At 44.9% G+C, this 13,683-nt stretch overlaps 1 protein-coding gene across 2 annotated transcripts in view; it reads right to left on the bottom strand.

The window, feature by feature from the left end:
* The window catches only part of KPNB1 (karyopherin subunit beta 1), a 194,307-nt gene extending 181,382 nt beyond the window's left edge, over positions 1-12,925 (bottom strand). Inside the window, exons 1-3 of one of the 2 annotated variants that reach the window (XR_004536789.1) lie at positions 12,740-12,925; positions 12,536-12,594; positions 11,191-11,373 (exon numbers count right to left, since the gene is read on the bottom strand). Coding sequence is in view for 1 of the 2 variants with exons in the window: in XM_033918352.1 (XP_033774243.1) it covers positions 11,191-11,373; positions 12,536-12,594; positions 12,740-12,779 (282 nt within the window). In the remaining variant the exon portion in view is untranslated. The remainder of the gene's footprint in view (positions 1-11,190; positions 11,374-12,535; positions 12,595-12,739) is intronic. The other variant, XM_033918352.1, reaches the window with a different exon arrangement.
* Positions 12,926-13,683: the final 758 nt, after the last annotated feature.

Below are 13,683 nucleotides of genomic sequence, written 5' to 3'. Positions count from 1 at the left end.
CGCCATTTGTCTTTACATGGGGGCCAGATGATCCTGATAGCCCCAGACTGGCCCAGGAGACTGTGGTACGCAGACCAGATGCGTTTGAGCATGGGGAGCGGCCTGCGCTTTCCTTGCCATTCACAGTGCCCCATAGTGCTACAAGATCTGGACTGTTTTGCTTTTATGGCTTGACTCTTGAGTTCGCAGCTTTAGCTAGGGGCTATTCTTCTGTGGTCATAGCTACGCTCCTGCAGAGTAAGCAGAAATCCGCTGTCAGCTTATGCGAAAGCCTGGCGGTGCTTTCAGGCTTGGTGTGAGAAGGCTCAGGTGGATCCTTCAGCTCCTTCTATGGTGCAGGTTCTGGATTTCTTGCAAGTGGGCCTTCGTAAGGGCCTTGCGGTATCATTGCTCCATGTCAGATAGCGAGACTCACTTGTTTGGGTCCCGTTTCTCTCAGCGGTTCTTTTGTCTCACCTGGATGTGACCCACTTCTTGCAGGGGGCGGGGAGGCTGTGGCCTCCTTTGTGCTTGCCTTGTCCAACTTAGGATTTGAACCTGGCTCTCCACTGGCTGGCTTGTCTGCCCTATGAGCCCCTGGATTTGATTCTCTGAAGGATCTTACTATCAAGACTGTTTTCCTTGTGGCAATCACTTCGGCAAGTAGAGTTTCGGAGCTACAAGTGCTTTTGTGCAGAGATCCTTTCTTCATATCACCGGTTCTGCAGTCCACATGAGGACAGTTCCTTCCTTTCTTCCAAAGGTAGTCTCGGCATTCCATGTCAATCGGGAAGTTCGCCTGCTTGCCTGCCTCTGTTCCTTTGGGCTCAAAGTCCAAGGATGTGTGAGGTATCTCCTTCTGAGACACCTGGAGGCCACAAATGACTTTTGTCTTTCAGACCATCTTTTTGTGCTGGTTGGTCCTGCCCGGCAGGACAGGCCTGCTTCTAAGGCTACCATATCTCAAAGGATCCATGCGGCCATTTCTGCTGCTTATGTGTTGGCAGGGAAGAAGCCTCCCCTGAGGCTGAAGGCTATTCTACCAGAAGAATGGCTTCCTCTTGGGCCAAGTTGAAAGCTGTTTCTCCTGAAGAGATTTGTAGGATGGCCACTTGGGCCTCTTTGCATACTTTCACAAAGTTCTTGATGTAGTGGCAAAGCCAGATGCAGCTTTTGGGGCTTCAGTTCTGGCAGCTAGCTCATCGGGCCCTCTCTGATGTGCTGGGACTGCTTTGATACGTCCCACTGGTGTAGATTCCAGAGGTTATTCCGGTTGCGTCAGAGGAGAAGCTTCCGCCCACAAACGCACACAACTGCACAAACACTCCGGCGGCTTTTAACAAGTCTGAAACCTTAAAACGCGCTGAGAAGGTAAGGGGGAGGGAGGGAGAAGCATGGACCACGCGAGGAGTGCCAAAGGGCAGTGAGGTGGCGAGAGAAAAGAGTGAATGCTGCGGGAACGGGGCAGTGAAAGGGACGGCGGGGACAGGGCAGTGAAATGGACAGATTTTTTCCCCGTGTCATTCTCTAAGCCACACCAATGGGTGATGCTGAAACAACCAGCAACAGCAAAGGGACAGAGACCGAAGCAGAAGCGACGGTGGAGACTGCCCGTCTGCTCTCCAATGCCCCAGAAATAGAACACAGCGACATGCTGAAATCCAGAGAGAGAACTAAACTAAACCTTGGGTTTATATACCGCACCATCTCCACGAATGCGGAGCTCGGCACGGTTTACAGGAAGAAGGATGAGAGAGGAACTACAGTGGAGAGATTAAAGAGTTAGGTGTAAAGGGGGAAGGTGAGAGGCCTACAAGGGGGGGAAGTGTTACAGTTTTGAGAATAGCCAGGTTTTTAGGTGTTTGCGGAAGAGTTGGAGGGAGCTTGAGGTTCGGAGTGGGGAGGTGAGGTTATTCCAGATCTCAGTGATTCTAAAGGGGAGGGATGACCCAAGTTTGCCTGCATGGGAAATACCTTTTATGGAAGGGAAGGATAGTTTAAAAATTTGGGAGGATCTGGAGGAAGTAGGGGTTGGGGAGTTCCAGGATAGAGGGATAACGGCAGGAAGGATGCCATGTATGATCTTGTAGGCCAGACACGCACATTTGAAGTGGATCCTGGGGATTACTGGGAGCCAATGGAGCTTAGACAGGAGTGGTGAGACGTGATCAAATTTGCTTTTCGCGAAAACAAGCTTAGCTGCGGCGTTCTGAATCCGCTGAAGTCTGTGGAGGCTTTTCTTGGTTAGGCTGAGGTAGATAGAATTGCAATAATCCAATCTGGAGAGGATGATGGATTGTACTAGGACTGCGAAGTGTTTTTGGTGAAAATAGGGTCTGACTTTCCTTAGCATGTGAAGGCTGAAGAAGCATTTCTTCACCAGGGATTGGAGATGTTCGTTGAAGGATAGAGAAGAGTCTAAGGTGACACCCAGAACTTTGCTTGAGAACTCGAGCTGTAATGGGGGGCCGGAGGACAATGGGATGGAGGAAGGTAGATGGTCTAATTTTGGGCCGAGCCAAAGGAGTTTTGTTTTGGACTCGTTTAGTTTCATATGCATTGTGAATGCCCAGGATTGGAGGTTCTTTATGCATGAGGATATGTTCGTGGAGAGGTTAGTGAGGTTCGAGTCGGTCTCAAGAAGGACAAGGATGTCATCAGCGTAAGTGTAAAGAGTTTCAAGGGGGGATAGTTGGAGTAGTTTCAGGGAGGACATGTAAATGTTAAAGAGGATTGGGGAGAGGGGTGAGCCTACGTCGGCCAATTCTTTCCCTTGCGGTGGCTGGAGCCGAAGAAGGGCTGAGCAGGAAAGATAGCAGTTTTACAGGTTTGAAGAACGGCTCAGCAAGGGCTGTTGGGGGCGGAGTTGGTCTCCCACGATGAGAACACCCATCTGCACTGGATTCTGAGTGAAAGAAGCAGGTACAGCTTTTTTAACCAGAAAAGCCAGATACATCATGATTACAAAATAGTCACCGGCAGCAAGAGCCGCTCTGCGTGCCTCATTTTTAGAGTACTTAATAGATTTACGAGACTTTCCCCAGAACTGTGCTTGCGTTTTACGGAAGCTCCCTCCACACCGTTTTTGGACACACCAGATGCTGTATTTACGTCTCTGGTAGAAATGGGGGAACGCGGGACCTCTCCAGAGGTGGGTAGCATGGACTTTGTGAACGTGTCAGCCCCCTCGCAGACATAATGCACGGTTGCGAATCAAGACAGCCATCCGCCGCAAACAAGGCATAAATTAATGCCATCATGTCCTAAGGAGGCCATCTGAGAAGTTTGGAGCGAAAACGAAGCTCCGAAGTGCAAAAAATAAGCTTTTAAAAAGTTTGAATAAAATCCAAGATGGCCGTTGCAGGTGCCGATTTTGCCCTAAAACAGCCCAGGAAAAACACAAGTAACCCGGGAAAACAATAATTTTGATTTTTCAGAGGGGGGGGGGGGGGTAATAGGGCATGCAGGAAAAACACCCAAAACCTACTTTTGAAGACCCCTCAAAATCACCAATGCAAGCACGCATACAGTGACTCAACATGTCTGTGCTGCTTTAACAGAAACAGCAGGCAAGCTGATAAGCAAGCATGGAGATCTATTACCTCAGGAAGCTGGGGAAAACTGGATCTCACATATCTCCTGACTGCCTCACCCACCCGGTCACCCCAGTCAGTGACTATTTGGACCTCTAGCACAATCAGGGCAGGTGCGCAGTCCAGTTCCGATCTCGGTCACACCACGCAGCCTGCACTCAACCCCATAGCAGATGAACCCAGGGTGAGTTAGCTCCCAATCCCGGAGCCCCGATCTGTCCTGCAGGCTGACCAAGGGGTTTACTGCAGGTCTACTAACAGGGCACCCCCCCAGAAGCAGACTTTCACAGAAAATATGCGATCTCCCGCCAAAGGATTACCATGCGGGGTGAATCCACAACACCAGGGCAAGACCAGCGCCAAGAATCAAGAGACAAACTTTTAGAAAATAAAACACAAGCAGAAAAAATAAGCCCCTAAAGCAGGGGTGCCCTAAAGGTTGATCGTGATCGACCAGTCGATCCCAAAGGCAACGCGAGTCGATCACGGAGCCCATCTCAGGCTCTGCGATACTCCTGTTGCCTTTGCGCTCTTTCTGTTCCCCGATGCAACAGGCCAGCAGCAACTACGAAAGCCAGCCTCCCACCCACCCCAACATCAATTCTGACATCGGAGAAGAAATTCCGGGCCGTCAGAACTTACATCGGGGGGGGGGGGGGGTAAGGCTGCAGCATCGGGAAACAGGTAGAACTCAGCGGCAATGGCGGTGGTGGTTTGGGGGCCTGTTACCAGACATCAGTGGTGGCTTGGGGGCCTGTTTCCAGATGACAGCTCCGGTGGTGGCTGGGGGGAAGGAAAAAAAAAGGGAGACAGAAAGACAGACAAAAAGACAGGGAGGCAGAACGGGGAGACAGAAAGACAGACAGGGAGACAAAGAAAGAAAGGGGAGGGGGCAGGGAGAGAGGGTGGAAAAGGGGGAGGGAATGGAGTGTGTCGGGGGGGCAGGCAGGGAGAGAGGAAGAAAAAGTTGGACTCATGGAAGGACAGAGATGTTGGTTGGGGAATGGAATGAGGTCTGGAGGAGACGAAGCATGCAGGAGGCAGAAAAGAGGGAAGAAATATTGCATGCACACTCAGAAGAAGAAAGTGCAACCAGAGACTCACGAAATCACCAGACAAAGGTAGGAAAAATGATTTTATTTTAAATTTAGTGATCAAAATGTGTCCATTTTGATAATTTATATCTGCTGTCTATTTTGCACTATGGACCCCTTTCACTAAACTGCAGTAGTGGATTTTAGTGCAGGGAGCCTATGAGCGTCGAGAGCAATGCGGGGCATTCAGCATAGCTCCCTGCGCTAAAAACTGCTATTGCGATTTAGTAAAAAGGGAGAGGGTATATTTGTCTGTTTTTGTATAGTTGTTACTGAGGTGACATTGCATATTTTAAAGTCATCTGCCTTGACCTCTTTGAAAAAAAAAACCTGAATATAAATGATAATTAACATTCTCTCTGCGTACAGTGTGCTTTGTGTTTTTTTAAATTTTATTGTTGGTAGATCATTTTGACTTGGTCATTTTAAAAGTAGCTCGCAAGCCAAAAAAGGGGGGGGGGAACCCCTGCCCTACAGCCTAGGCTTGTCGGAAACAAAACTGAATGTCCAGGAGTAAGTAACAGCAGATGACTACAGAGGGAGGGGTTAAAAATTGGTTTCAAATTCCCTACAGTTTTCAGACTGGGAAAAAACAAACAAAAAAAATGACCCACTGGTGTAGATTCTAGAGGTTATTGTACAAGAACTCCTCTTACTGTAAAGTCTTGATCTTGGGAAAAATCAGACCCAATATCTGAAAAAAAATTAGGTGTAAATGTATAGAGGAAGACAGCCAAAATAATCTCAGATAAGCTTAAGTTCTTAGCCCTTTTTAAGCTAAAATTTAGCTATAAGGTGTTCTTTACTAAATACAAAACTGATAAAATTTCACTCACCAATAGGTCTATGGTTGATGCCCTGTAATCACTGCTCAGGCTGGAAAGCTGATGGAGCATTGAACAGTAAAAGACTTGCTAGCAACTGATACACACTTTGAATTTTTATCATTTTAATATGCTAACATACCAAAAAAAAAACAACAACCTACCAACAAATAAGACAGTAAGGCTCAAACTCAAAGACAAGTGAAATCACCACACAAATTGGTTCCTACTCCAGACACACAATTCTAATAAAGAGTGAGTTTTATGAATAGAAATTATACAGTCGACTCCGCTTAATTGCAAGGTCACCGGACCGGATCGCCACGTGTGCTTAAACGGAATACCACTTTTTAGTCATGAAAAATCACAGTACGCTGTAGTCAAATGCAATAAAACTTTTATTCAGCAAAAAAACACGTAAAACAATTCTACATGGTTCAGTTTTAGAAAAAGCACTGTTCCGTCTAATGCAATACATTGTAAACCTTTTTTTAAACCAACATTCTACTGAAATAATCAGTCACTGTTTTTTTGCATGCGGATTGCACGATTCAGGCTGTGTATCTTACTGATGCTGTAAAACTGGCCAGTCGTGACATCTATTTATCTCCAGATAACGCATTTGTAGGGACTTCAGCGCATCTGAGAAGGAAAATCTCTACATGTATTTCATTAGTCCTGATGACCGCAGCAGTATCTCCATCCTCAGACTCTTGGTTGTGTCTGCAGTGTCCTTTATGACTTCAGATATCAGAATTAGTGCCGTCAGATGATGTGGGCACATCATTGTCAACTGCGACATACAGCTCAAACTCTTGTGGCAAGAGTCAAATTGGGAGTTCAATGGACACCCAGTTCTTCGGATAGCTGTACTGCTTTCTCCATCAGCAGAAACTCACTGATTGGCAGGTGACGACTTCTAGCTTCAGTAAATCATTGCAGCAGCGCCTGTTAAACGTCTCCAGCCTTCCCAATTCTTTTCCGTTTCTTGGTAGGATTGCTGTTTGCCATTCTTTCAATATGGTTTGCTTTTTTTTGTGTGTGAGAATCATAGAAATCTGGCTAGGATGAAAGCTATAATGTTTTGCAATATAGACCTCAAGTCTCTTTAAGACATCGACACGTTCAGCCAAAGACAATGACTTTTGTCCAGTGTGGTGGACCGTTCAGCCAGTGATTATTTTTGTCCAGTGTGTTGGACACGTTCAGACAAAGACAAAGGTTTTTTTCCATGAGACGCCATGGTACAGTTTCAAAAGTTCGAACACCTGGCCAGGCCTAGACTGCTGATCCGAAACACTTGGCTCATCAACATGAGAATGTGATTGCTTTTAACTGGAGTGAACGTAACATGAATGAATAGAGAACATAAGAATTGCCGCTGCTGGGTCAGACCAATGGTCCATCGTGCCCAGCAGTCCGCCCACACAGCAGCCTCTAGGTCAAAGACTAGTGATCTAAATGAGCAAAGCCTCGCCTGCATACTTTCCAGTTGAGCAGGAACTTGTCCAACTTTGTCTTGAATCCTTGGAGGGTGTTTTCCCCTACGACAGACTCCAGGAGAGTGTTCCAGTTTACTACCACTCTCTGGTGAAGAAGAACTTCCTTATGTTCGTACAGAATCTATCCCCTTTCAATTTTAGAGAGTGCCCTCTCGTTCTCCATTCCTTGGAGTGGGTAAACAACCTGTCTTTATCTACTAAGTCTATTCCCTTCAGTATCTTGAATGTTTCGATCATGTCCCCTCTCAATCTCCTCTTTTCAAGAAAGAAGAGGCCCAGTTTCTCTAATGTCTCGCTGTACGGCAACTCCTCCAGCCCCTTAACCATTTTAGTCGCTCTCCTCTGGACCCTTTAGAGTACTACCGTGTCCTTCTTCACGTACGGTGACCAGTGCTGGACGCAGTACTCCAAGTGAAAGTGCATCATGGCCCGGTACAGTGGCATGATAATTTTTTCCGATCTGTTTGTTATCCCCTTCTTTCTGATTCCTAGCATTCTGTTCGCCCTTTTCGCCACCACCGCACATTGCTCGGATGGCTTCATCGACTTGTCGATCAGAACTCCCAACTCTCTTTCCTGGGAGGTCTCTCCAAGTACTGCCCTGGACATCCTGTATTCGTGCATGAGATTTTTGTTACTGACATGCATCACTTTACACTTATCCACGTTGAACCTCATCTGCCATGTCAATGCCCATTCCTTGAGCCTGATTATATCACGTTGCACATCTTTGCAATCCCCCTGTGTCTTCACTACTCTGAATAACTTCGTATCGGTCACAAATTTAATCACCTCACTCGTTATACCAATGACCAGATCGTTTATAAAGATGTTGACGAGCACGGGTCCAAGCACCGAGCCCTGCGCCACCCCACTGGTGACGCTCTTCCAGTCCAAGTATTGTCCATTTACCCCACTCTCTGTTTCCTATGCTCCAGCCAGTTTTGAATCCATGTGAGTATTTCACCCTCAATTCTATGACTCGCAATTTTCCAAAGTAGTCGTTCATGCAGAACCTTGAGGTGGGACTTATAACATCAGTGTGCATAAGCGGATTGTGTGCTTCTTAGAATTGAAATTATCCGGAGTTTACGTCCATTGACTTTAATGTAAATAAAACAAAACAAAAAAAAAAATGGGACAATGGTGGTAGGCTGCGGATAACTTAAGGGTGCACTTAACCGATGTGCACTTAGGTGGAGTCGACTACTATTACCATACTCCTCCAATCCTTTGAAGTCAAACAGGTCACATTTTCAGCACGCCCCTAAAATTATGAGATTCATTTCCAGTCAATGGAGGTGGTAGACATACTAAAAACTGCCTTATGGCTGTTGAGAACATCAAGGAAGTTCACCGCTCTATACCATGTTTACTTTAAAAAGAGTGGTATAGCTCCCCAGTGGGCTAACCAGACAAGCCAGAGTTTAAATTTCCCTCCTCACCAATGTTCCTATGATTTGGAAAGTTGATTCCCTTCCATTGCTTCAGATACAAATAAGCCCTCTGGAGGAGGGGGGGGGGGAACAGGAAGCAACTATTCTACTGCTACTTATGATATTTAAAGTGCCATGTACTAGTATATTTCTGACTTGCCCCTGAAAACTAACACAAAAGGAATAGCTTATTATTGTCTGATTTTCCTATCATACCTTTCCTTCTGTATTATCTGATGGAATAAGACATTCCTAACAGGGTCTTTTACTAAAAAGTTAGCATATTATGTGTTCTATCTTTTTAGTAAAAGATCCCAGCTGGCAGTGGTCAACCGTTAAAGTTCCGACCACCAAAAGTCGGATTTGCCCCACAATGTCAAGCCTATCTAGGCACTGGCACCAAATACTCAGTCTGGCCACCAGAAAGTATCTGAGTGCCAGCTGATATTCAGATAAGTACATTAGAACAGTTATTTCTCTAGTTCTATTTGTTCAAATATTCAGTGCTGGTGCCCAGATAACTGAAGACTTTCACAGTACTATCAGGTTAGTGCTTTAACTTTCTCGTGGAGGACCCAGATGTACAGCTGAAAATCTGAGGGATATTCTGCTGAATATCAGCTGTAGCAAATCTTAACAGAGACCAGAACCTCTTAATAACTAGGATTTATTTTGTTGTTTAGGAGGTTTTAAAAAAAGCAGTTATTTAATAAGTGAAACAAGTCTTCTGAGAAGTACTTTCACAGACACACTATATTCCTAATATAACATTGTTGTGAACAGTTGTAATCTCTTGATTGAGTCATTTTGATTTACCACCTCTTGCCAAAAAGTGCACTAGTGGTTTGTTTACAAATTCAGTACAAGAACAAAATTAGTATAGAGTAGGGCTGCAAGTTAATTAAGCCATTAATTGTAATTAAGAAGTCACATTACAGCACCTCAGTCTCTTCCTCTCCCAACCACTGTCCTTGGCGTGATCTAGTATCTTGCCCACACACACACTTCTGCTGCTGCTTCATGGTGGCGGCAGCCTTGCACATTTCCTGTGTGCAGCCTGATCTGAAGCTTTCCCTCAGACCAGTCCTACCCATGCAGAAACAGGAAGTGATATCAGAAGCAACACGACGAGCCAGAGGGAAAGCTTTGCAGCAGGCAACATATCTGCAACACTGCCTAACAGATGACTAACGGTAGACCGGGAAGGAGTAGGGAGGGGCACAGACACAAGACAGTAGGTAGAAGGGGGGAATGAGTTGTAGACTTACAAGAACTTGAGGGACACCAGTAGAAGCTATAGCCGATGTGGTGAGCTCCAGCAGCCACAAGTAGAGCTTGGTGCTTCTCACCACCAAGTTTGTGCTACTGCTCATTGGTGAGAATAGGGGAAAAAGTTAATGGACCTGGGGGAAGAGGAGAGGAAGAGAGGGGTGGAAGGAGGAAGAGGAATGGAAAGATGTTGGGTCTGCAGGTGGGTCTGGGGGCGATCAGTTATTTTACAGAAAAGAAGGGGAATAGGATTGGATATACTGCCTATGGCTATAGTCAAAGTGATTTACATATTATATACATGTACTTATTTTGCACCTGAGGCAAAGAAGGGTTAAGTGACTTGCCTGGAGTCACCAGGAACTGCAATGAAAAATAAATACCTTTACGTATGTGATTAAACATTTTAATAGAAATACTGCTCTAGTATAAAGTAATAAGCAAATGTACCCTTTCATAATGTGTTATAAAAATATTTTCAACACTTTATAAGTTTAACATTTTGTTCCGATAATTGGAGTTTATTCCTTAAATAGGGATCCCAATAGCAGAATATTGAATGCCTAGTACTCAACAAGCACACCTAGATGAGAAGCAAGTGAAGCATAACTCACTTTGAGTCCTTGAAATTAATTACTGGCCAGTTACTGTGGTGATCTATAAAGATCTTTTATACATTAAACAGAGAAATTATAGTTTTAAACAAGCCTCAAGTCTATCTAATGTTGGGCACAAAGTGCAGCATAACATGATCAAGTCTATCTAAACCAGTGGTCTCAAACTCGCGGCGGGGGTCACATACAGCCCACTAGGTACTATTTTGAGGCCCTCTGTATGTTTATCATAATCACAAAAATAAAATAAAACAGTTTCTTGATCATATGTCTCTCTAGCTATAAATTACAATATTATTATTAAGACTTAGCTAAAAGGGAAGATTTATAAAGAAATTGTCATTTCTTTAATAAGACACTAACTTTTTTTTTCTGAGGCCCTCCAAGTACCTACAAATCCAAAATGTGGCCCAGCAAAGGGTTTGAGTTTGAGACCACTGATCTAAACCTACCACTAAATATACACCTACATTCTGCACCATTGGTACAGCACCAGCTTTTCTTTTAAGCTTGTATTGTGGTAAATTCAAATAAGGAGTTACCATAGTTAAGCTTGCCATTTACCACTAACTAGACCACCAACTCAACATCCACAATTCGACTACAGCTTTAATTGACAAATCATTCTGAATCACTTTCAAAACTGACCCAAAGTGTGAATCATGTAAGTATAATCAAACCTCGCTCCTAGACTCGCATAAATTATTGGTTACTATGATGAGTACATATCAGCAGTAATTATCTCACAGCCTACTTCTACAGATACATCTAGGTAGATCGAAAAAAATCATCCTCCAGTGGCCATCTATTATATTGTGGAACAGAACAAACTAGTAGAAAAAACAGATGTTAAATACATTATAAGATGCTATTTCTTACATAGGTCTTGACTTCTCTTCGTGCATTGGCATCAATAGCAAGCCACCTCTGTTGGTACTGCGCCTTGACATCTGGGTCCTTGGATGTAAGTGAATTCTTAATTTGCAGACCGGAGGCAACTCTGGCAACCTGACTGTTCCCTGGGTTTGCCAGCACTTTTGACAGTGCCACCAGGAAAGTGGTCTGCCAAAAAAATGTTATATTTTTTTAGTATACATGCATAAAAGAACAAAATTAAAAAGCAATGTATAATAAACCATACAAAAATAGTTATATTTTTCACCTGCTCTAGCATAATACTAAGGACAGTAAACTGTAAGCATTACCTAGGGTAGTTTCTCAACAGAGTCCTGGAGTACCTCCTTGCCAGTCAAGTTTGTAGGATACCCACAATGAATATGCATGAAACAAATATGCATATAATGAAGGAAATGCGTGCAAATCAGGTTTATGCATATCCATTGTGGATCCTACAAACCTGATTGGAAACCGAGTGGAGAAACACTGATCTAGAGTATCATATTTATAGTAGTAGCAGCAGTTACTGCTTCTATCTCATACATTTACTTACAAAAAGTCACATCAGTTTTTCCATAAATAGGCACTTTTTTGTCTAGCAGTTTACAGGTCTATAGACTTTCTGCTTTGGTATAAAATATGCACAGAAACTTCAAAATTAAGCCTCTACTGTACAGCTATTTTTAATCCTTTGTGATTATGAGGGCAGGTACCATATATATGGTTGGTAGGGAAGCAATTTTCAGTCAAGGTATTTAGTCATCCAGGCAAATTTCTCTGAAAAGCTGCCCTTACATTTTAGCCATAGCCATGAAGCTGCAGCAACGCTTCCGAGGCTCATACCAAGAAACAGTAAGAGCCTGTAATAAAGCTGGTAGCCTATCACAGATATTGTAAGCGTGTACTTTAAAAACACTTCAGCTACGTGTGTAAAAGTTATTATGCCTAGTGACCTGCACATCCTAAGCTGCTGTAGCGGAGTCTAGCAACAACATAAACCCTTGCATTCCTCCGAGATATTATGCCTCTCCATTTTCCCCACACATGGCCCTGGTCATCTCAACCTAACACGAATAGGCGCCGACTGAAACCCTCCCCCCTCTTTGCCATTGGTCAGCCCCCTCCCGGCTCCATCGATTTACGCTTCGTTATTGGTCAATTCGCCTTCTCAGTTCACTAGCTCAACCATGCAGCACACAAGTTAGGCTACGCCTTTTCTGGCGGTTTCACGAAGGCCTACTAGCCCCCGCTCGGCAAAGGACCTTCCCAAACAGACCTAGCAAGAAACAAACAAATCCCCTTCCCCATATCCCTCACAAAGACACACCAGGTTCTCGTTGGCCGCCTGCTCCAGAAACTTCTGCGCCGCTTCCAGTTCATTGCGGTCTGAAGAGACAAAACAAGCCGGAATCAGTATAAACGCGGGCGATGGCCCTTCCACGGGCTTCCCACCCACCAGCTTACTTCAGCTCCCCATCCCCAAATCTACTTTCGCCCCTACCTCCCCCCTCCCTCCGTTGCTACTCCATACCCGGGGATACGGTTTTCTCCAAGATGGTAATGAGCTCCATTGCTGCGGCCGGTCAGGGCGACTCGGGCGGCGGCTGCGCGGTGGAGCACAGAAAGGAAGTGACGTGAGATACAACAGTATAAAGCGGAGGGATATTAGCCGACGTGATCGCAGTACGTCGCACTCTTATTGGCCAACACTTCAGAAGGCGCCCAAGCAAATTGAATCGCTGTAAGTCAGCATGGGGCGTGAGCCGGTACCGCGGGGAATGTTGGGAGAACAGTGTGCACGCTGTGCGTACGCTACCGGAAAATGAGGGGTGCGGCCCAATGGCGCGTATAAGGGAACTAGGCGGGGGTGTGGTTCTTTAGCGTGCATAGGGGGAGCCAAGCTGGTGGTTGGTCTTTTCTATGCATAGGAGCGCAAGGCACCGTAGTGTGTACAGTACAAGTTATCTGTAGAAAGTCTATGGGTGCAAAGAATAGGTGGAAAATAACGAGAGAAGAAAGTTTAAGATATCGTCCGTCCGGTCGCGTTCTTTTCCTGTCCCTGCAAGCTCTGTCCTCATCTGCACAAGCCTCAAGCACTTTAAAATCATAAGTGTTTGAGGCTTATGGGACAGGGACAGCAACAAAACGCGGGGTTGGGGAAAATGTGTCTCTTGTCATTCTCTACATCGATCTCTACCCAGTTTATTTCCCGAGGTGCATTGCTATAGATCCCGCAGGATAGTTTTAAATCCATTTGCTTTCCCATTCGAATAGGAATGGACCAGCTTTTAATACATCTACGGCAGTGGTCTCAAATTCAAATCCTTTGCAGGACCACATTTTGAATTTGTTGGTACTTGGAGAGCCACAGAAAAAAAAATAGTTAATGTCTTATTAAAGAAATGACAATTTTGCATGAGGTAAAACTCTTTATAGTTTATAAATATTTCCTTCCACTCCAGTATAACATTTCTC

The sequence above is a fragment of the Geotrypetes seraphini genome, chromosome 13 (genome assembly GCF_902459505.1).
Source record: "Geotrypetes seraphini chromosome 13, aGeoSer1.1, whole genome shotgun sequence".
NCBI lineage: Eukaryota > Metazoa > Chordata > Amphibia > Gymnophiona > Dermophiidae > Geotrypetes > Geotrypetes seraphini.
Note: the sequence above shows the minus strand (reverse complement) of the source record. Positions and strands in the feature narration are given on the sequence as shown.